Source organism: Carya illinoinensis, chromosome 5, assembly GCF_018687715.1.
Source record: "Carya illinoinensis cultivar Pawnee chromosome 5, C.illinoinensisPawnee_v1, whole genome shotgun sequence".
Classification (NCBI taxonomy): Eukaryota; Viridiplantae; Streptophyta; class Magnoliopsida; order Fagales; family Juglandaceae; genus Carya; species Carya illinoinensis.
In genome coordinates this window covers 10541110-10564364 of record NC_056756.1, presented here as the reverse complement: position 1 = coordinate 10564364, position 23255 = coordinate 10541110, and the positions used below count along the sequence as shown (strand labels likewise).

General features: G+C 36.8%; 5 protein-coding genes across 6 annotated transcripts; 2 read left to right on the top strand and 3 right to left on the bottom strand.

Moving 5' to 3' along the window:
- Positions 1–1162: 1162 nt before the first annotated feature.
- LOC122311503 (exopolygalacturonase-like) lies at positions 1163–5050 on the top strand. The gene is made up of 6 exons (XM_043126078.1): positions 1163–1838; positions 2790–2930; positions 3007–3183; positions 3687–3976; positions 4074–4302; positions 4414–5050. Exons 1-6 carry the CDS (start codon positions 1617–1619, stop codon positions 4639–4641), a joined length of 1287 nt encoding a protein of 428 aa, XP_042982012.1. The 5' UTR covers positions 1163–1616; the 3' UTR covers positions 4642–5050.
- Positions 5051–5675: 625 nt separating this feature from the next.
- LOC122309910 (damage-control phosphatase At2g17340-like) lies at positions 5676–10051 on the top strand. Its single transcript, XM_043123685.1, has 12 exons — positions 5676–6121; positions 6330–6395; positions 6760–6826; positions 6955–7023; positions 7110–7250; positions 7681–7809; positions 7919–8005; positions 8419–8493; positions 8565–8642; positions 8807–8884; positions 9620–9682; positions 9782–10051. The coding sequence occupies exons 1-12, from the start codon at positions 5952–5954 to the stop codon at positions 9860–9862; spliced, it is 1104 nt and encodes a 367-aa protein (XP_042979619.1). The 5' UTR covers positions 5676–5951; the 3' UTR covers positions 9863–10051.
- Positions 10052–10222: 171 nt separating this feature from the next.
- LOC122309912 (cysteine protease XCP1-like) lies at positions 10223–12225 on the bottom strand. Its single transcript, XM_043123688.1, has 4 exons — positions 11319–12225; positions 10968–11203; positions 10709–10849; positions 10223–10573 (listed from the first exon to the last, which is right to left on the bottom strand). The coding sequence occupies exons 1-4, from the start codon at positions 11782–11784 to the stop codon at positions 10358–10360; spliced, it is 1059 nt and encodes a 352-aa protein (XP_042979622.1). The 5' UTR covers positions 11785–12225; the 3' UTR covers positions 10223–10357.
- Positions 12226–12447: 222 nt separating this feature from the next.
- Positions 12448–18003, bottom strand: LOC122309911 (CMP-sialic acid transporter 4-like). 2 transcript variants are annotated; one of them, XM_043123687.1, is made up of 15 exons: positions 17841–18003; positions 17504–17631; positions 17298–17409; positions 16978–17057; positions 16681–16756; positions 16481–16581; positions 15998–16069; positions 15611–15659; positions 15467–15508; positions 15110–15231; positions 14912–14971; positions 14166–14214; positions 13458–13552; positions 13241–13324; positions 12448–12781 (listed from the first exon to the last, which is right to left on the bottom strand). In XM_043123687.1, the coding sequence occupies exons 1-14, from the start codon at positions 17865–17867 to the stop codon at positions 13276–13278; spliced, it is 1062 nt and encodes a 353-aa protein (XP_042979621.1). In that variant the 5' UTR covers positions 17868–18003; the 3' UTR covers positions 12448–12781; positions 13241–13275. The 2 variants fall into 2 exon arrangements, with proteins under 2 accessions (XP_042979621.1, XP_042979620.1); XM_043123686.1 differs by lacking the exon at positions 12448–12781 and having other exon boundaries at positions 13074–13324.
- Positions 18004–19803: 1800 nt separating this feature from the next.
- On the bottom strand, positions 19804–20484 carry LOC122310075 (secreted RxLR effector protein 161-like). Its single transcript, XM_043123961.1, has one exon. The coding sequence runs from the start codon at positions 20482–20484 to the stop codon at positions 19804–19806; it is 681 nt and encodes a 226-aa protein (XP_042979895.1).
- Between the last annotated feature and the right edge of the window lie 2771 nt (positions 20485–23255).

The window sequence follows — 23255 nt, the reverse complement described above, 5'->3', positions numbered from 1 at the left end:
GTGGACAGTGTGCGGCTTGAGAATAAAATGACTCTTAATTCAAGTCAGATGATAGGTTTTGTGTTGCCGAAAAATGACCAAGTATTGTTATTATGGATATAGAAACTCTTGATCAAGTAATGAAATAATTGCTCCATGTCCATATATGTATATATCTTCTATATATAAAAAGTGTGTATGAAACGGAAAATCTTGTTTTAACGGTTTTTCTTGTTTTTTCCGTTAAAGTTAACACCGTTTGTTTTAACGGTTTGACACATAAAATGAAGACATAAATGTTGAGAGAGATAGCATTCAATGTTGTTATATGATTTATTAATCTCATTAATTATAATACTTAATAGTTTATATAATAATAAGTAATTAAAGATTAGTTATTATATTTTTCTCTTTTTCCTTAACATATACACGTGTATTAGGTGCATAAGACGTGAATCCCTAAGTATAATATACGTATATTATACATTTCATTAACTCAGATTATAGAGTATTCTAAATTTAAAAATCTCATATAATATATAATACAAGTGTGTTTAATCAAAGTGTTTTTTTTTTCCATGGTAGTAGGACGTAGCTTCCGCTAAGTCATATTCCATACGTGGGCTTGCTATGATAGGCACGTGATAAAGGCCGTGATCCTTGAACTAATCAAGAAAGAGTAAATTCAGCCAACAATTTCAAAATATATTTTATGATTTATATATATGCTATATATAGAAAATATTATACCACAAATTTTATAAAAAGATTATGTTTTAATTTTATGTTGTCCCTGATCGACTCAACCAACAGCAAAATAAGAATTTCAATGTTGTCTCTATTGATTGTCTACAGGATGACATAAATTGATGAATTATAATACAAACATCAAACGACACATATTTTGAACTACCGTTTGTGTTAGACTTTTATTAAATTTTTCGTATATATCTTTGCTAAAATTATAGATGTTATAAATATGTATTGGATTATATGATACTTTGAACTAATTTTTTTATTTTCTCCAATATGCCTTAAATTATTAAGTGACATCAATAATTTTTATAAAATATATATTATTTTTTACAAATAATCATTTCATAAAATTAGATAAACGTGCTTTGCACGTTACTCCCACCTAGTATATATATATATATATTCTCCTTCCTGGGAATACGTGTACTATAGCCTGTGTGTGATAGTTGTAAGCCACGTTTCGAAGAACGTAGTACCCCACGATCCGCCGTTCATGAGCACATTCAAACGTGGCAAATCATCCCAACAGCAACGAGCCATTGTTCTAACAGTTTGTGCAAAGTATAAGATAAGTCCAATAAGTGGATGCCCCCTAAGATGCCCGTGACGTTTTCCACCATGTCTTTAAGAAGTCGCGGTTTATAACTTTTCTAATGCACTATGGAAGAGGAAGTTAACGACAGTTACTGTTGACTCTTAAAAACCCGCCCTTTCACTTGTTCAAAAATATATCCATAACCCTAGTACGTACCAACCCTTCACTGAAGTCTGATGATGCTGAACGTCACAGACCCTTGATGAATCTAGAAAAAACAAAGACACTCTCGGAACTTGAAATCTGGAGAACGCTTGAAGAACATATATATATATGAAACAGTAACATGAGCCCTGCCTTCCATGACAAGATTCTCTTGCTTCTTTGCATCCTTTGTTTTAATGGTGTTTTCGGCAGCAGACAAGGGATACAAGTAGCAGCAGTTTTGGGTGTAGAAGGCAGTGAAGCCCATACGAGTAGCCTTGTGCATCACAAGGGGAGGAGACATGGTTTGTTTGATGTCATGAGATTTGGTGCTCGAGCAGACGGCCGAACTGATGATACTAGGGTTCGTTCTCCTCTCTCTCTGTAACATGGAATTAACAGCATGCTCATTCGGAATTCTTGAAGTGACTCGAAAAGAAGTTTGATTAGTTAATTACTTTCTTCTCCATCTTCTGCATTTAAATAGAATTGATCTCTTGTTTTGCTTTTGATCAATGGTATAATACCAAACTCGATCATGTCCATATTGAAGTCTTTTAACTTTATACCTTTGTGCTAGAACAACTTAGGAAAGTTAGGGGCTTCACAAGCACAACTACTGTCCAAAGGAGGGCCAGCAAATCAATATATAATACCAAACTCGATCATGTCCATGTTTTTTTCCTTTTTTGGCTGGCTGAATAGTCTCTACTGATAGCCTTGCTCAATTTTTATTCAATTCACACAATAGGCTGTAGTCAACCCTTCTGTGCTCCTTATGGCTTAAAGACAAGATTCAGCTTCTGATTTTTTTTTTCTTTACTTTATGAGTTGCAGATTTTTCCTTTACTTTCAATTAAATTTCATCCTTTTACTTATTGGTGGAAACTACAAGAATGTTCTAAATTGGAAGATGCAGACAAAGCCAAACATTCCACTCTGTAGTTCCTAATTGTGCACGACCATCATTTATGATCCCAAATGAATTCGGAAGTTTCACCAAGATATGAAAAATTGGCTTCAATCATGAAACCCAACTCATCTATTTTTTTCATCTGCACCTTCTTTCCAACTAGTTTTTTTTTTTTTTTTTCCCAAGGCCTTTCTCACACCATTTGGAAATCTTCTGTTCTTCTCAGTAACTTCCTGCAGACTTTTTGTAGAAAATCAAATTGTATTTTGTGCATATTTATGTGGTTCTATGCTGCCAATGGCCATAAAAAGCGGCCAGAGCACCTATATGGGGTTCCTCCTATTCTAGTTTGTGTATACACAGCTTGTTCACTTTAAGAACGAACTGATACTTTCATTCCAGGCCTTCAGAGCAGCATGGAACGAGGCATGTGAAGCGTCAGGTTCGGTGAATCTTGTGATACCAAAAGGGACATACTTGATTGGCCCTATCAAGTTTGCCGGCCCATGCAATAATGTATCATCTCTGACTGTTCTTATGAAGGCAAGATTCTGGTCTTAATCTTTTCCTGACATTTTTATTACCATCTGTATACTTTTAAAATTTGAGGAATGCACAGGGTCATTTGAAGGCTACAACAAATTTGTCCAATTATGGATTCAGCGCTGGTTGGGTTGAGTTTGGAAGGGTGGAAGGGCTAACCTTGACCGGAGGCGGGACCTTTGATGGTCAAGGTGCCAAAGCCTGGCCTTACAATAACTGCTCCACTCACTCCAAGTGCAAACTTCTTCCAACTGTATGTTTCAGAACCTTAATAGCTTTTTCATATTCTATTATTTTAGCACTTTTTCAGATTACTATATATACATATATATGCATACAGTTCTAGAGCTTTTTAAAAAGTTCTTATCAATAGGCCCCACCTCCAGGTAAGTGGGGAGAGAGAGCGCTGGTGTTTTTAGCTATAGAATATGCTGCTAAACAGGAAACAGGGTGTGGCTGACCATTCTCATGGTCTAAGCTCAGGATGAAAGAGTAGGCTTATCCAATAAGAGGGAAGACAATTGCGAATTGAAGCCTAAAGGCTGCTTCTACGATTGCAGCCATAAGCTTTATTCCTGGAATATGTTTCAGAGTCATTTTTTTGGTTTAAAATCTGCTGCTTTGGTACGCATTACCGTGTAGGACTTTAGCAGACAATGCAGGTCTAAGATGTAACGATTGTCCTAGCACTGCAGTGGATAGGTAACTGAGGTAGTAAACCAACTAGGTTAATAAGAAAACGTTTTCTACTTTCAGAATGTAAAATTCATGGCAATGAATAAGACGGTTGTCCGAGGCATAACTTCGCTGAATAGCAAGTTCTTTCACATGGCTCTTGTGGAGTGCCAGAACTTCAAAGGTAGTAAAATCAAGATTTCAGCCCCGGAAAACAGCCCAAACACTGATGGAATCCACATTGAGCGAAGCTCTAGTGTCTATTTTTCTGGATCACACATTGGTACTGGTGATGACTGCATTTCTATAGGACAAGGGAATTCTCAGGTCACTGTCTCAAGTGTCACCTGCGGACCAGGTCATGGCATCAGGTGCTCTCAAAATCTCCAACTGTAGTAACCTCAATGTTTAATTTTACACATCCATCTTTTTAATTCAATATCTTGTTAATATGGTTGCATCCAATAGTGTTGGAAGTTTAGGAAAATATCGGAATGAAGGAGATGTAAGTGGACTTGTGGTCAGAGATTGTACCATTACAGGAACCTCAAATGGCATCAGGATCAAGACTTGGGCCAACTCCCCAGATAGCAGTGTAGCCACCAATATGACATTTGAGAACATTGTGATGAACAATGTGACCAATCCCATCATAATCGATCAAGCATATTGTCCATTCACCTCCTGCACTTCCATGGTACACCATATCTAGTAGAGGCTCATTTTTCATTGATATCAGGTTTCTGTTTCTTAGTTAGGAGAAAATTTCCTGGGAGACTCGTGAAATCTCATTGGTAACAAAGTGCAGGCACCATCTCGAGTGAAGATCAGTGACATATATTTCAAGAACATTAGAGGGACTTCATCGTCAAAGGTAGCAGTGGCACTGGAATGCAGCAGAGGGATGCCATGCCAGAATATCTACCTTGAAGATGTACACTTGGATCTGTCAACAGGGGAGAAACATTCGACTTCCACTTGCAAAAATGTTAGAGCTAAATACATTGGCACCCAAATCCCACCACCATGTTCTTAGTTTCCAATCTTAATTAGATGCGATCAAAGTTACTCATTGCAACTTCACTTCATTCTGGGAATAGTTCTGTGTCAGGGATATTGCAGTATCATGGAAAATTTTAATTTCCGTTTGGCCATTATTATTATTATTATTATTATTATTTCTCCATATCTTCCAGAAGCATTGGATTTCATGATTTTATATTTTCAGTATCAACTCGAGGAAGCTCCTCCTTATACTCTGTGCAAGTCTGGCGTGCCATTCTATTGTTTTCCCTTGGGTCGAAAAGATTATTTATTGCTTTCCAGCAAGCTACATGCAACGTATGGTCCACCAGCAAGTACGGCTGATCATTAATGCAATGCATCAAATGAATAGTTGTGCCGAGCCACATGTTGTTCTGAAGGTCTTCACCGTCTTCTAAATTTTGTATGTGGGTATTCAATGCCATTCGTACAACCTTTTTTCAGGTTGGAAATTGCTCGGGGCAGGTGTTTTTTCTAGTTTTTTTTTTTTTTAAATGATTTAACCATAAATAGACTAGATTTTATAAAAATAAATCTATAAATTTAAATAAATTTAGATTAAAAAATTATTTTTATTATAAAATAAATATAAATTACTACATAAAATCATGTCAATTTTTATGATTATTTTTTAATGAAATCTTTTATAGTTGTAATATATAATTAGTAGACCTCTTCAATTTATATAATTTAAAAAACTTTGATAGTAAGATCCTAACCATCAGATTATGTTCTTACTTTTCCTAATGATAACTCTAGATGTTTGAAAGAAGTAGATACTAGATAGATAGCTCTATCAAACAGGTTATTAAACTTGGGATTTGTTATAATTAAGGAGGTTGGACCCAAGGGGGGGAATGGGGATCTATGTGTTTTTTCTTTTCTTGGTATGTATTTGAATTTTGATTGTATATGATTTAATTGAGGTTCCTAATTACATATTTTAATTTTTAGGGAAAAATAAAACTAAAGACAGCATGAAAACAAGATTATAAGAAGAGGAAGAAAAAGGAAAGGGATTTATTTGGATTCCCAAAATAGAAATAAAAAAAGTCACAACAATGGTGGGAGGACTCGAATGAAGCGCCTGGCATGGGGTGAATATAAAAGGACAGAGATACGCACGCCTTGTTTTGCTTCCTCCTGGAGAAAATACAACCAACGGAATTGGACTCTCTCTCTCTCTCTCTCTCTCTGTGCAAATCCTTCTATCACCACACGCATTTCTCTGGGATACTAATCATCTCATTGCTCCGAGAGAAAGAAGAAAGGGCTAACTGAATCAGACGAAGGAGGAAAGGAATGGAGAGCGCGTCGGAAATGGTGGCATTTCCGTTGCTTCCGACGCCGATCGAGGCCAATTACAGAGCGTGCACCATTCCCTACAGATTTCCCTCCGACAACCCTCGCAAGGCCACCCCTTCGGAGCTCCTCTGGATTGATCTTTTCCTCTATTCCATTCCCTCCTTCAAGTATCTTTCTACCTTCCTTTCTTTCTTCACCCCCCCCCCCCCCCTCCCCCCCCCCCTTTCCCCCGGTTTCTTCTTCCTCAAGTGTTCTGGCACCTGGATGATTCAATAGCCACTATTTAGTTTCGATCTTTTTTTTAAATGCCTTTTAAGGGGCTTTTCTAAATCACTGTCTCGGCATCATGTACTGATTATTTCAAACTGGCTGCAGGAAACGAGCCGAGAGTGATCCTACAGTTCCTGATGCTAATATTAAAGCTGGAATTTTTGCACAGAGGTAGGCCTTTTGGCTTTACTTTCCTATACATACTGTTGCATGATACTAACCTTGTAATGAAATCGCATTAGTTCAAAAATAGTTCAGCGATAAAGATACGGCTCTGTCTAACGGTGGACCTTCTAACAAAGCAATAATAAATATACAATTCGAATTCAACTTGTTGGAATGACTGTGAATGTATGCTACGAATCTAGTTGTTCGTTTAAACATCTTGTCAATTACAATACATATGAGGGATTCTCTCTCTCTCTCTCTCTCTCTCTCTCCACATGATAGTTCAGAATGCCGTTTGTAGGCAGTCTAGTCTGATGTAATTGTAAAGATCCTGATTGCACTTTTGTTCTTGTGTGTTTTGTGGCAGGTATGCTGAAATACTTGAGGACTTTAAGAAAGATCCTGAAAGTCATGGTGGACCTCCTGATGGCATTGTAAGCCCATCTTAAATAAATTAGCTACAACTTCCTGTCACCGCCTTGAATTAATTTTTGCTGAAAGGCGAAATTTTTAATCTCATTTTCCTTTAATTTTTTTCTTCTTCTTCTTTGGTGGGAGATAGCTTCTCTGCAGACTTCGTGAACAAGTCCTTAGAGAATTGGGATTCCGCGATATATTCAAGAAAGTTAAGGCAAGTGTTAACTTTTTATTTGTGATGGTGCCAAGTTTTCTGCATTTTTACTCATAAAAAAATGTTCTTTTTTGGAAATTTAACAGGATGAAGAGAATGCAAAGGCTATTTCCCTGTTTGCGGATGTTATTCATCTTAGTGATGCCATCGAAGATGAAGGGAAGCGTCTGGAGAATCTGGTGAGAGGAATATTTGCAGGCAATATATTTGATCTCGGGTCTGCACAGGTACGTCCTTTAATATTTGAATGCTTCTCAGAATTTTGAGCCTATATATATATATATATAACAGATACTTAAACATTAAATCTCAACAAAAAACCAGATTTAGAGATGAATTTTTTGATGTGTTGCTTATCCATTTAGGGCCATGTTCTCCTTTTACTCAGATCCTATCATATGGTTTATTTTTGAATTAACACCTTGAAGTTGAATCAAACCAGTCTGCCTTCTTAGACATCATTTTTTCCACCATTTCCATGTATCTTAAATGCAGCTCCATAACTGTGGTCAATCAATGCTGAATCATCAACAAATGCAGAATTCGAAACTACATTATGCCATACTTCTAAAAGTCTCTGTCATGTTGGTTAGAAAGGTCTAGATCCTTTCTCATCGGTTTCAATTACTAAGATCATAATTTTCTTATTTCTTGAAGCTTGCAGAGGTCTTTTCAAAGGATGGAATGTCATTTTTAGCAAGTCATCAAAATCTTGTCCCCCGACCTTGGGTTATTGATGACTTGGACATTTTCAAATTGAAATGGAGCAAGAAACCTTGGAAGAAGGCAAGTTTTTTGTGTAATTAACGTTCCCAGAACCTTTGAGAAATATCTGAGTTGATTATATTATATCTGCTTCTTCTTTACTAACCAGCCCCTTTTGTTGTCATGACAGGCTATCATTTTTGTTGATAATTCTGGTGCAGATATTATTTTGGGTATTTTACCATTTGCAAGAGAATTACTCCGGCAGGGGACTCAGGTTTGTTTTCAGTCTTGGATTCCATCTGTTCCATGTGGTACAAACCCAGAAGTTTCATGGTGTCAAATTTTTCATTGAAGAAAAATTTATGTAGTCTGTGTCTCAAGATTTGAAGTTCAGCTGTTTAATAGTCAAATGTAACAAAAGAAGTATGTAGTTTGTGTCTCAAGATTATTTTTACTCTAATTATCTAGTTGTTTTTTATTGAAGTCATCGTCCAGTGGTCTTTTAAAGTATAAGCACCTCACACCCATTTTGTTTTCATTATCTCTTGTTCTTTAATTTTATTTATTGCAGGGAGCTATATTTGAAAGTTTTGCTTAATGAGGATACCATTTTTTTAATATTTCACCCCTCGCTCTTCATATGCATGTAATGTTGGCATTGTTTGACTAGATGGCTTTCTCATGCAGGTTGTTTTGGCAGCCAATGACTTGCCTTCTATCAATGATGTCACTTACCCCGAATTGGTTGAGATTATATCGAAGGTATTAGAAAAAATCATAATTGTGTTGGTTTTAGAATCCAGATTCTGATGTTGTAAGTGGCAATTTACCAGCTGAAGGATGAACATGGGCAGCTCATGGGTGTTGATACTTCAAATCTTTTAATTGCCAATTCTGGTAATGATTTGCCGGTAAGAAAGTGTTGTTTTGTTTCACATTACCTGATCTTTCCCTTACTGGTTGAGGGATATCACCTTTTTAGTGTCGTCATTATTATAAATCGCCATTATTATCTTTTATAAGTGAAACATCAATCTGAAGGTATGAAATTTTTTTGCCTTCTAATTCAATGCAGGTTATTGATCTTACGAGAGTTTCACAAGAGCTTGCCTACCTAGCAAGTGATGTGGACCTAGTTATGTTGGAAGGGATGGTAAGTTATTGCAAAGTCAGGAAGCTAGTAGATTTTTAAACCATTCAATGGATGAAGCTTCTTTGTTCATTTCCTGTTTTTCTTATTCAATGATCTTCAACTACTTATATCCAAACTGGACCCCATTCAAATGAGTGACAAAAAGGATGGGGTGGGTTTGGGAAACAAGTGTTTCCGTGTAATCAAGTAAGAGGAAATATATACAAACTGCCCCCCTCCCCCAAAAAGGAAATCATTAAGGACTGTCAATTGTCAGTTCGATATATAACTCATGAGTTTAATATGGAAGCATGTAGTTTCCTCACAGACTACCATGGCTTCAGTAAACTTGGTTTTCTTTTGCCCCTCTTGATTAATTAGTTAAGATCTGTTAAAAAATGAGTACAAAAAATAATAACGATAAAATAATAAAAGGAACAAGAAATGATGTGGACAAATAAATGGGAAAAATAAGTTACTGTTAATAATGAACCATTTGTTTGGGATTATAACACTTTTCACCTACAGACGATATATGTTTTTCACTTTGCACCACACACTGCAAAAAGTTTTGGTTTTGCACCCAAAATTACCTTTCAATGTGCACATCGATGGCAAATCATTTAGGCTTGGGGAAACAACCACTTATAATTATGGATTGAAATGTTCTATACATATAGTGATACGATTGCAGCTAAGCTGTTTCAGTGATTAAGGTGTTTTAGTTCTCCAAGTATGACTGATTGCTTCTGGCAGGGTCGTGGAATAGAGACAAATCTTTACGCTCGATTTAAGTGTGACTCCCTCAAGATTGGCCTGGTAATGGTCTTTTTCCAGTATGTCATCTTATTTCCTTCCTTCCCCAGATTACTTCAAGTGATGTCACTTCTTTTTGTTCTTCTGTGTCTTTATATACAGGTGAAACATCCAGAGGTCGCCCAGTTTCTCGGAGGACGACTTTATGATTGTGTCTTTAAATACAATGAAGTTTTGATTTAATAGAGTCATTTTCCCCCATGCTGCTACCCAATTGCTCCAGGGTTATCATTCCATACACTAGCGTTTAATTTGGTGTTACCCCTTGGATGAATGATAACTACTTTTAGGGTTCGTCATTTTTATTAAAATAAGCATGGGAACTGTTTACAAGTGACACAACTTATATTGTCGAAGTGCTTTTCTGTGCAAGCACGCAGCTCAACTATAGTCATAAGAATATATTTTACATATACATATATATATATATATTTGCCATTGTTGTTGGTTCTTACCGACAAAGTCTCAGCAAACGTCTTCGAAGATGGATGGCAATTGTGTATCGATTCCAACTTTTTTTTGTTAATACTTACAACCTACACGTAGTTTCAAGAGCATTTTTCTGCCATTTTATTGATGGAGCAACAGAAGAGAGTCATACAACCGTAAATTCATCAATCTTGGAAAAGGAAAGCAAAGGAAAATTTTCAGGTGGCAGGAGATCGTGAGATAGGTAGATCAATTCTTCTTGACAGGATACGATGCCATTTTGTAGAGACCGCAAATCCCTTCTGGATTTCCATTGTTTCTCTTCATCCTGATGTACCCTTTCTCTCCCCACTTGGGTCCCCATGAATTCTTCACAATGATGTAATCTGACCCCTTTGATGACCCGTATCCAACAGCTGTTACTCCATGATCTAGATCAGTCCCACAATGGCCATTGAATACCCCCTGCAAAACCATGCGTAATTTAGGTAAACAAGCTGGAGGGATTGAAATGTGTGTTTGGGTAATTTATTTATTTATTATTATTATTATTATTATTATTTATTTGGGGTTGGAGATAAGACTATATATTCTGCTTACCCCACTGTAAAATTGGAAGTCTCGGCCAGCAGCCTCAATTGCTACGCTAAGAGGCTGGTGAGCCAGAGCTTTCAGCAGACTTTGTTCATCATTTTGTGGCACATCGTGATAACCACTTATTGTCACCACCTCCTTTTCTTCCTGAAGAAAAAAACAAAAACAAAACAAACAAACCTTAGTAATCAACAACTTCTATACTTGAAAGTTCCTTTGCAGTTAAGTTTTGGTTTAGAACAATTTAAGCTGGCCTGTTACCTACCTTCGTCTCTTCACAAGACCCTTCCTCCATTAGATAGGGGTAGTCTTCCTCCTTGCGCAGCCCACCGTTTGAGATAATGAACTGGAAAGCGTAATCCATGAGACCTCCATTGCAGCCACTGTTGAAGGATCTGTCGCAATCGATCAGCTCTTGCTCCGACAACGAGGTTAAATTCCCTGTTACTATCTGGTTTATTCCCTCAACAGCTGCAACTGTTGAAAACGCCCAGCAACTGCCTGCATGCTCATCATGTCATCATTTTTGCTCACTATATATATGATCAACACAGAGAGAGAGAGAGAGAGAGAGAGAGAGAGAGAGAGAGAGAGAGAGAGAGAGAGAGGGAGATACCACATGAACCCTGGTTCTTGACAGGAGTAACAGCTCCTTTCTTCCTCCAATCCACAGACTTGGGCACATCCACCACTTCACCATAACTGAATTCTCTGGAGGAACTTCTACTTGACCTGGGAAACTCAGTTTTCAAACCCAAATATTGGGTCTTAAACTCCTCGTGGCTCAAGTCTGCAAACTCGTTTAACCCGAGCCAGTAGCTGGTAATCTCCTTATTCCTCTGATCAATGTGCTTCAAGTTATCTTTGAATACCTCAAACCTTTGCAACTTCTCTTCCATGCTCTTGTAAATTTTGCCGTGTTTTGACATCCATGATTCGAACAGTTCTATAATCTTGTCCAAGCAAGTCAAGTCCTCCGGCGAATAACCCACAATTGAAAATTCATGGGCTAGACCACAACAAACGAAAAGAGAAACACAAAATGCCAGAAGGGAGATCTTAGAGTATGAAGAGAAAGCCATATATTGCAGTGTTTTTAGAATATCACGGTGGAAGATGAGAATATGTGAGTGAATATGGAGGAAGGGGAAGGGATGGAGTTATATAGGTGTGGTCTCATGGGTTGCTTTCACGTGAAGTAATTTTTGAATTGTTTCTCCAACATACGGAGCCTTTACGATTAGTTCTATTGCAGGCTTTTGTTCCAAGCATGCTCATTTGCTTAAACAGAGGCTGGAACGTCTAGATAATTTCACCTAAACGTGAAAGCTTCGGTGTTTTCTTGCGTAATATCTCTGACTCTGAGCGAAGCAATCCTCTCATTTTAGAAGATCATTTGTGTTTTTGAAATGAGCATTGAAAAGTCTGTAGTGTTGGAGGTCTACAAGTGATGAAATCTCAGTGATCCCCATAAAACTCCCATGAATGATGAACGCCTTGACTGGATATCAGATTCAAACATGGCTGCAAGCACAAGCCCTAACAATTATAGGTTTATGTCCTAACACATGCTTTTGTATAGCAAAACTTTTTGTCTAGACTTTAGATACGGAGCTTTTTTGCCTCAACTTTCTGTAATGATTAAGAATCAGAGGGTCAGATTAGGTTAAGAGATCAAACTCACTAGTTAAATTAAAGCTAGGATTGTTCCCCTGGGGTCATCTCTCAGATAGAACATCATAAGATTTCTAGCAAAAATGTAAAATGCATACTAGTTGAAGAGTGGAAAGTCTGGCAAATTGTTTTGTTTTGAGTTTAGATTGGATGTGATGAATCATCCATTGGCATGGAAGACATTCAGATAACCCAGGACAACGCTGCTGCCAACAATGTCGTCAGCCGCGATGACACTGTTTGCATTATATATTCAAGAGGCATGAGCTTTCAAGCTGTGGCTATCTCATGGCGTCCAGGCAGTCCTTCGCCTCCTCCACTATGCTCAGAAAACATTCAGCAGAAAGTCCAACTGGAAAGAGCTCAACTGGAAATGCTGGTCAGGGCCTTGCTTTTATCATAATCCTGATAACCACGCTAGCCAAGATCAAGATTCAAGATGACATTGCGCTGGGAACAGTCTATTACAAATTAGTGAAACTACACAATTTCTCTCACACGTCTGAAATATTTTAAGAATAATACTGACATTGCTGCATGCTCTCCATAATCGAGGAATTATCATCAATAAATTATGTTTTGGATTTTAATGATGTCGAGTTGAGTGTGACCTGATTATTAAAAAGGTATTTTTTTTTTTTAATAGATGGAACTATTGGCATCATTGTACTAACCACCATAGAACAAGGCCGCGATCGCAATGCATAATGTAAATTTGTCATTATGATATTGAATTGGTTGTAACTGAAAGGTATAGGTATCGTCAATTCCATTAAAGGATATGAGCCTTTACACTGAAAGCACAGGATGCTATGCTTCAAAAATAAACATTAGAGTAAGTTATCATAGGATGTGAGCGTTTACACTGAAAGCAAATTTTGGCAGAGGTGGTTAGAATGCTATCGCAGCTTCCCAGCAGAATGTAGATATACTGCAACAGATACGACACTGGTGGAGGGGCAAGAACAAGAATCAGTTAAACAAACATAACCAAGCCAAGATCTCAGTTAAAACCAAGTAAATTATGGTACGTTCATTCCTAACACAAGGCAGATAAATTACGTAACCAAAAGTAACTTACGTTGAGCCAAGGAAGAAGGCAAGTGAAAGATTAAATCCAAACAAAAAGACCGAAACAACTGCTGTGAGAAGCATTGCCACTGAGGTAGAATAGACCTGCACAGCATGAGGAAGGTAAAATTATAACAATTGGAGCTTGAATCACAAGGTGCAAAAAAAGTTAGGTTGGGAGAGAAACATATACTTCTCTGGGTAAAATAACAAAAATTATCAACAAAATTTCACTTGGGTTGAAAACAAAGACCAATCAACAGGTCTAGAAAGGACTCTTTCTTTTTCTTTTTTGAAGTGGATCTAGCGAGAACTGTCTGTTAAATTCTCAATTATAGTTCTATCGCTAAGATCCATGAAGCCAACCTCTTGAACCAAAATCTTTTGCCAAAAAACAAAAAAAAAAAATCCCAAAATAAACCAGAAATGAGTTCTAAAAGGGTACGAAGGCATTTCCCCTACAGACTAGTTAATGTTCAGCCATATAAGATTCTACTTTCTCACAAAGCCTTTGATGCTCTTTGGTGCAATTTCTGTAAGGTGGCAGAAAAAGAACGTTGGTAAATTTTGATGAGGACCAGTTCACAAATTTCACTATCAATGAAGGATTGCAGATGCAAGAGAAATGTCATGATGATATTACTAAAAATGATTCCAGCATGTAAACCCACTTTAGTTAAAATCTCACAATATTCAAAGTGATATTTCCATGCCTTACCTTCACAATATTATCAGCATACTTCATTACCATAGATACAGCAATGCCACTGTAGCACAAAAGACAATTAGCTCAGTGGATTGTATAAGAAGTAAGAAAGGTAATAGAGGCAAAAGTTGATATTTTACAGTTCGTTAGTATTATAGAAAATATTGCAGGTGTTGAGATTGGGTGAGTATCAGGCCCAGACACATGCAGAGATCAATCGTGTTAAAGGATGAGACCTTCACCACAATATAGAAGCAAGTCACTAAGTTTAGAAAAGAGTTTTGTACAAATACAGGCCCCTCTGCAAGGAACCGCATAGGGAGAAACCAGAAGCAAAAAGTAGCTTTTCAATCAATCTAGAAGCAATTGGGTCTTCAAGATGGCTGAATAAAACTCCTTTTTATATTTACAGGTATATAGCACGTGATATAATTTGAATCGTGACAGCATAACCATGGACACATAACTTACGACATTACCACGACGTATTGTCACATATTTTATATCAAAATGATAATCTCTTATAATAGTTATTGAAAGCTTAACTAAATCACAATGGCTTCTAAATGCCTTGAAGCAAGAAATTAAATCTGAAAAAAAGAAAAATTTAAAGCAAGCAAACAGGCTACTGATAAACTTTTTTTTTTATAAGTAATAAGAATTGTATTGATGTAAAGATAGGCATAGCCCAGATGCACTGGAAGTATACATCAGGCTACTGATAAACTTGACAAAGCCAAGAAAAGGTTGTAAGATACCTGAGTGCATGGTTAAGAATCATGAGAACTGTAATAATTGTGTATCCATGGAAGAATCCCCTGAAAAGGAACAATAACTTCTAAATGAAAACTTTCAAAATTTATTCGTAAGGAACTTGAGAATCTGTTTTTTATCAGTAAATACTTGAGAATCTTTTTAATAAAAGAATCAGAAACGGGGATGAAAACTAAAATTACTTGTTCATCACCGCATCAAAATCTTGGACCAGGATAGCAATGGCATTGAAGATCATCCCAAAGACATACAACCAGAAGTTCTGCACATTTATGTTTCTCGAAGGACGCTTTTTTATTATAGCCTGCCAAAATAACAAGCAAGTTACTAAAAAGAATGGTTTTCTAGATGAATCAAATGAAAGATTTCAATTTTTTTTTTTTTTTTTTATAACTCAATCAGTGTGGGTTAGAAATCCCAGTGAGATAGCAAATTCAACTCAAATATTGATAAAGTAAGGATTAGGACTCCAATGCAACAATGCACATGAATTTTGGTTCTAAAGATCTAAAGTCCAAACTCTGTGCTTAAAAACTCACCTCGGTATACACTCCAGCAAAACCACTTAAGAGTGCCATGACCTGCGAATAAATTACCCAACATTATGGTAACTAGTATTTTATGCTAGTTTGATACCATTTGGCCTGTTGCTTTATTAAGAGTATCAAGAGTTGGCAACTCACAATGGCCATCATCCAACCTTGAAAAGGAGTTTGAAGAACACGATCAGAGCTGCAAAAATGATGTCATTTCTTAGGCACAGCCAATAAGATGAAAGTACACAAGAGCAGAGTTTCAAGTAAGAATTCTACGAATAAGAAATTGGATACAACGTCCACTCATCCCAACTTCTCAAATACTTGGCTATATACAAAGAGAATTCTTCTCCTCATATAAAGTGATAAAACATTTAGTGAATATGTTCAATTACATGTAACCTATGTCATAGACATGCAAGAGACGTGACCATCAGCATGGACCATGCATGTACCTTTAGGGTCAACATGAAAAATGACTAATAACTAATAACTCTGACATAATCCAAGCACAAGATGAGTTGCTGATCTTACTTTGAGTTTAACTGAGCTGTGGTGCATCCAGCACATAGTAGAATGAAAGCTGCCCATTGAATCTCGCTTAACCTGAAAGAAAAATAGTTGAAATACAATGTATTAAGAATTTTGCAAAGTGCTATTTGGTTTGGCTACTACTTCTAACTTATTTTATATTAGATATTTTTCCTTAACCAAATTGGAGATGAGAGTTGATTTCATGTCTCACTTTACATCCTCAGTGGCACAGGCCAAGAACAGTTGAATAAGTGCATATGCTTATAATCAAGGATACTTTTAAATTCCCATTTTGGACTTGGATTCGAATGATTGACAAGAAAAAGAAAACAAGGTACTGAATTTATTCTTCCCCCTACTGTCTATTTATGTCAACATGAATTGTTATGACTATTCCTTCTTCACTGAATCTTTTAAGGGGGCTTTACTAATATTTTTTAAGATGAAGTAAGAGATATAATGTAAATGAAGGTAAGGACTTACTTCTTCTTAAGTATAATCCTGTAAAGAACACCAGTACTGATAATATTCAGGTTCTTCAGAATCTGATAGCCTGGGGCATCGACATATGCGAAGATGTAATACTGCACAATAAAAGTGAAGACTTAACCTAATCTTGTTTTGAGAAGCAAGAAGATGAATGGTATATAACATAAAAGGAAATCTGGCCTACCACAACTAACCTGAAGCAGATTTTTGACTAGGTAAAGTGCCGCAGGAATGGGGTATACAATAACTTCATTCAATGTTGTACTCAACCTAGTTAAATGGCAGGAACAGATAAGAGCAAGGCAGTACACATTTAGTTCATGGCCAATTCTCAAATAAATAAAGAGGTCCTACTATGGTGATAATTCCAACTTGATGAAAGACATTACAATTACAAGTTTCTTTGGAAAGACTGCATGCACCTCCGTAGTGTTTGTCTGATTATTAGAAAGATAAAAATACAAATAAGTAAACAAACAAGCAAAAAAAACCTGTTATCTTCAGTAACACCTTCATTTCTCCAGATACCGGATAATGCTGCAACTGATAATGCACATTTTAAAGTCTCCACCTAATTCAACCAAGAAGAATAAATACTCGACATATAGAAAAATACATTCTATCTATTTATTTGGTTGGTAAAATTTGAACCTAAGAGCTACCTATCCAACGGATAAAAGTCGAGATATTCCTAAAAGTTGATGCTTCAGAATTCATTTATTTTTAAAGAAAGCCCATCATGTCTTTTTTTTTTTTTTTTTTTTTTTTTTCTTTTTTCTATCAGTAAAAGGAAGGATTTTCATATGCTTACCATAAAATTTGCAGTGGTAACACTATATTCATACTTGCCAGCTCTCTTAGACCAAACAATAAGTATAGCTTGCGAACTCGTGAGGACAGTCAATGCAAATGTAACAATGGACCTATGAACAAACAAGAAAACAATGGGCATCTGAATTACTAAAAAACACACTTCTCTGTACTAGAATGAGAAAAAACGAAAAGGTTCATATATACTTGCGCTTCCACTTGGAGCGTTCAATGGCGGTCCCTCCTCCCAACGCGGCCACATTACTCAGTGAATGAGCTTTCCCGCGTAAGCTCTCTATGGCGTTACCCCCAACAGCAGCTTCTTCCTCGTCTTCCTAAGGACACATATATGTAAAAGGACAATGGCATTATCAGTGTCAGAGAAAAATTAGAGTTGAAATAATTCGTGCCATTAAACAAACTAAACTGTGAGAGATGAAGAAAGGGATTGTGAATTAGTCGCTAACTTAAAGAATTGTTCATTATTCCGTAAAAGAAATCAGGGACATGATGAGTTGCAAGCTGAGTGGAAAATGAGAAGAACCTGATCTTTGAGTTTTCTGTACTCCATGATTTTCTTGTATCAGTATTTTTGCCCTTCTCTCTTTGTTTCTTACGCAGATCTGACCTGAGTCTGAGACCACTCGAGAGAGAATGTCGATCACTCTCTCGCTCCCGTATGAGGCCCCAGAAAGAGCAAGACATCATAGAAATGCTGCTGGGCCGGTTTGTGAGTACGCACTGGACCGCCCTTCTAATCTTAACATGGGCCTTTTCTCCAGGCCCGATTATAGATTTGGGCTATATATCTGATTTCTGACTCGTACTAAAGATTTTACCTTCTCTGTTTTACAGTTATACTTACCTCGGCTGTTGTTCTTCCTAAGTCCCCGTTACAGTGACGGCGAGTAAACAAGACAAAGACCGCAACGCCATTGCCCTTTCGCTTGACTTTACAACCGACAGCTTGAAGTGGTCCCCGCACGCACACGGTGGCTCGTAACATGCATACGAGAAAATACAACTAATTTCTCGTGGTTTTCTCGGACATAAGAATATAATTCCAATGTCTCTGCCCCCATTGCATGTGAGGGTTAATGATGATACCAATCCTCGCAATTATTATTGGGAGACAGAAAATATTTCTAGATGCGTTATTTTTTTTCTAGCGAAGTATTTTATAGATAAATTACAGATTACAAAAAATAAAATTGAATGGCGGGAGTCTTCACCAATCATTTCAAAACCAACTAATACAACACTATTATAATAAAATAAATAAAAAATAAAAAAGACTTTAGAGTCAAAAGAATGGCTCATAAGGAAGAATTACTTGAAGTGATTTTAACATAATTTGATATATAAATTATAAAAGCTAGTAACCTTAGTAAAAAGTGTGCTGCAGTTTATTGAACTGTACTGGTTGAAATATATTTCCACGACCACTTTCTCTAGATGCGTTACTTTGTTGTTGCTGTATTTTTATCAACATAAAACTCCAAAAACCTCTTTGATTTTGTTATGTACTTAGTTTTGTTAAAAATATAGATATATTTTTGATAATTTTGTAATAAAATAGGTTGATAAATTATATTTATAATATTAAGATGTGTAAATTCTATACACTCTTTTTAAAAATAGTGAATAATGTTAGATATTTTAACATGAACATTAATAAACGGATCTTCGATTTCATATGATCCACAATAATAAACAGTAATAAATAAATGCGTACATTTCTCCATCAGTTTGATGAAGAATTAAATCTGGCTATGAGAGAAGGATCACCCTAGCAATTTCACCTCACAAGTGTCTCACGATGGCAAAAGGCACTCTGATATTGTAGGTGAGAACCCTTTAATCCCTCAGTGCTATTTATAGATTTCTGACCATCAAGAAATCTAAGAGTTTGTATCTGACTATAATTAGAGATAGAGTTTTAATCTTATCTCTTAAGATTTCTGTTATCCCGTTATCACTCATCTTTAATCTGATAAACTTGAGCTATTTCAAATTTTATTAAAATGGGTGTGTGGGACATAGAGTTTAAATAAAACTCTCACATTCTCCCACTTGGCCCATACGCCCATAAAATAATATTTTCCGTTTATGGGTTTATTACAGGAAATTAACCATACTGCGCAAATTCATTTCCTGAACCTTTCATAGCTCAAAGTATGTTACATGAGTTCTGTAATATTAATGTTAAATCAACTACTAATGCGAGTCATGGCGGTCCTTTGTTATATAATCAACAAATTCCCTTCCATGTACCACAACACCAGCAACCAATTTTACATGATCTTTAATTGGGATAATTAAGGCTAATACCGTAATGTCTTGGGTTCCAATTCATGTCTGTTGCAGACATTATCTTGTCACCATTCTTCCAAACCATTCAATGTACAAAGAATTGGAAAGACAAGAAAACAGAAACAAAACAACCATAATAGATATCATTAAGTGTCCAAAACAAAATAAAAGATCTACGAGCTCAATTAACATGTTTACATCATAAGACTCATTCTGTCAACATGTTCTTTAAACTGTTTCGCTACTAGACCCTTTGTTAATGGGTCTGCTATCATAAGCGTAGTACTAATATGTTCTATGGACACTGTCTGTTTCTGTACTTCCTCCTTGACACTTAGGTATTTGAGCTCCATGTGTTTAGCACCTTTAGAATACCTATCATTTTTGGAGAAAAATACTGCAGAGGAATTATCACAATAAATTCTCAGCGGTCTTTCTATAGAGTCAACAACTCCAAGCCCTGAGATAAAGTTCCTCAGCCATAAACCATGCACTGTGGCCTCAAAGCATGCCACAAACTCAGCCTCCATTGTTGATGAAGCAGTGATAGTTTGCTTCATACTTTTCCATGAGATTGCTCCACCGGCTAGTAGGAAAACATATCTAGAAGTAGATTTCCTACTATCAGAACAACCGGCAAAATCAGAGTCTGAGTATCCAGTTACCTCTAAGTTGTTAGTTCTCCTAAAGGTAAGCTGGTAATCCTTAGTTCCTTGCAAATATCGCAATGCCCTCTTTGCTGCTTTCCAATGAGACATCCCTGGGTTACTCTGGTAACGCCCAAGCATGCCAATTGCAAAACTGATGTCTGGTCTCGTGCAAATCTGTGCATATATCAAGCTCCCCACAATCGAAGCATAAGGGATTTTTGCCATCTCTTTACGCTCCCACTCAGTTTTAGGACATTGTGATAGGCTAAACTTATCACCTTTTGATATCGGAGTATCAAGTGATGAGCAACTTTTCATGCCAAATCTCTCAAGAACTCTTTCTATGTAATTTTTCTAAGACAATCCCAACAGTCCTTGTTTTCGATCCCAGAGGATTTCAATTCCGATCACAAAGGATGCCTCACCCATATCTTTCATTTCAAAGTTCTTAGATAGAAAACTCTTGGTTTCATAAAGTAAGTCAAGATCACTACTAGCCAACAAGATATCATCAACATACAGGATCAAAAATATAAACTTGCTCCCACTGACCTTTAGGTATATACATCGATCAACGATGTTTTCTTTAAATCCAAAGGCAGTAATGGTATCATTGAACTTTAAGTACCACTGTCGGGAAGCTTGTTTAAGCCCGTATATTGATTTCTTAAGCTTACATACTAGGTGATCTTTGCCCTTTTCTGAGTAGCCCTCTGGCTGCTCCATGTAGACCACTTCATCCAAACTTCCATTTAGAAAAGCTGTTTTCACATCCATCTGGTGTAACTCTAAATCAAAATGAGCCACCAATGCCATAATGATTCTGAATGAGTCCTTTTTAGATACTGGAGAAAAGGTCTCTTTGTAATCAATGTCTTCTTTCTGGGTGAAACCCTTAGCAAAAAGTCTGGCCTTATGTCGTTCGACGTTGCCTTTAGAGTCGCGTTTGGTCTTAAAGACCCATTTACACCCGGCTCTTTTACACCCTTTAGGCAACTCAACGAGATCCCAAACTTGATTTTGATCCATGGATTTCAACTCTTCTTTCATGGCATCGATCCATTTACTAGAATCACATCTCTCTATAGCTTGTGAAAACGTTAGTGGATCTTCACTTGTCCCAATGTCAAATTCAGATTCTTGGAGATATATCACATAGTCTGCTGAAATAGCAGGTCTCCGATCTCTCTGAGATCTGCATAAGACTATCTGTTCTGGTAACTCCGAACTTGGTTCATCAGTGATATTATCATTCTGAGATGGGTGATCATTTTCTTGTTCCAATGTATCATTGTGATGATCAATTAGAGGAACCATTATCTTTTCTGAGGATGTAGGTATGAGGACATCTGCTCGTACTTCCTCAATGATCACATCTCTAGGTTCTATTTTCCCACTGATTTCGCCAAGTTCAATGAATTTGGCATTCCCTGTTTCCACTATTCTCAGACTGTGATTAGGACAGTAAAACCTATATCCTTTGGATCTCTCTGGGTAGCCAATAAAGTACTCACTTACTGTTCTGGGATCCAATTTCTTTTCATGTGGGTTGTAAAGTCTCGCTTCTGTTGGGCAACCCCAGACATGCATGTGTCTTAAACTTGGTGTCCTACCAGTCCATAGCTCGAAAGGAGTTTTTGGAACTGACTTACTAGGAACCCGGTTTAAGATATAAGTTGTCGTTTTAATGGCTTCACCCCACAATGATTTGGGTAAGGTAGAATTGCTTACCATACTCCTGACCATATCCAATAAAGTCCGATTACGCCTTTCAGCAACACCGTTCTGCTGTGGCGTCCCTGGCATCGTGTACTGTGCAACAATGCCACGTTGTTCTAGAAGTTTGGCGAATGGGCCAGGGTTACAACCCGATTCGTCATACTTTCCATAATATTCTCCACCTCGATCCGACCTGATGATTTTCACCTTTCTATCTAACTGTCTTTCCACCTCCATGAGAAATACCTCAAGTACTGAAACAGCTTGAGATTTCTCATGTAGCAGATAGATATATCCAAATCGTGAAAAATCATCTATAAAGGTGATAAAATACTTTTCTCCACCAAAACATTCAGTGGAGAATGGTCCACATATATCTGTGTGAATTATTTCAAGAAGCTCTTTACTTCTTGTGGCACCTTTCTTAGTATGTTTGGTTTGCTTTCCTTTAATGCAATCCACACATACTTCAAGATTAGTAAAATCTAAATGCGGAAGTATCCCTTCTTTTACTAATCTCTCTAACCTTTCTTTGGAGATGTGCCCCAATCTCTTATGCCACAAGTCATAAAAATGTTCATTCATCATGTTTCTTTTAGTTCCAATACACATTTCATGGTTATGGGTATAGGTATTATGAATAAATGTATTATCGAGACAAAGTCGATAAAGACCATCGGAAAGAAACCCAGAACCAATAGATAAAGAGTCTCTGGACAAATTGAAACTACCATTGTGAAATGAAAAGGAATAACCATCAAAGTCCAGTCTAGAAAGGGAAATTAAATTACGCCTCACAGAAGGCACAAAAACTGTGTTATGAAGGTCTAAATAATGATCAGTACTCAAAACTAAACGAAAAGTCCCTATGGCCAAAACTTCAGCCTTATTCTCATTTCCCATAAAAATGAATCGCTCACTGGGGCTTGGTGTTTGGTTTGTAAGGTATCCCTGCATGGTTATAGAAACATGAACATTAGCACCTGAATCTAACCACCAAGAATTAGTAGGAACATTTACAAGGTTTGATTCAAAACATACAAGGGCAAGAGGCTTACCCTTCTTTTCAAACCAAGCCTTACGTTTCTGACACTCAGATTTCATGTGTCCATTTTTCCCACACCAGTAGCATTTGGTACTACTATGTTGAACCTGATTAACATTTCCAGGCTCCTTTCCTCTTGGTGGTCCAATTCGTTTCTTTTTACTATAATGATGCTTTTTCTTTCCAGCTTCTTTGGTCACAAAATTAGCAGAGTAATGCCCTTGTTGTTTCA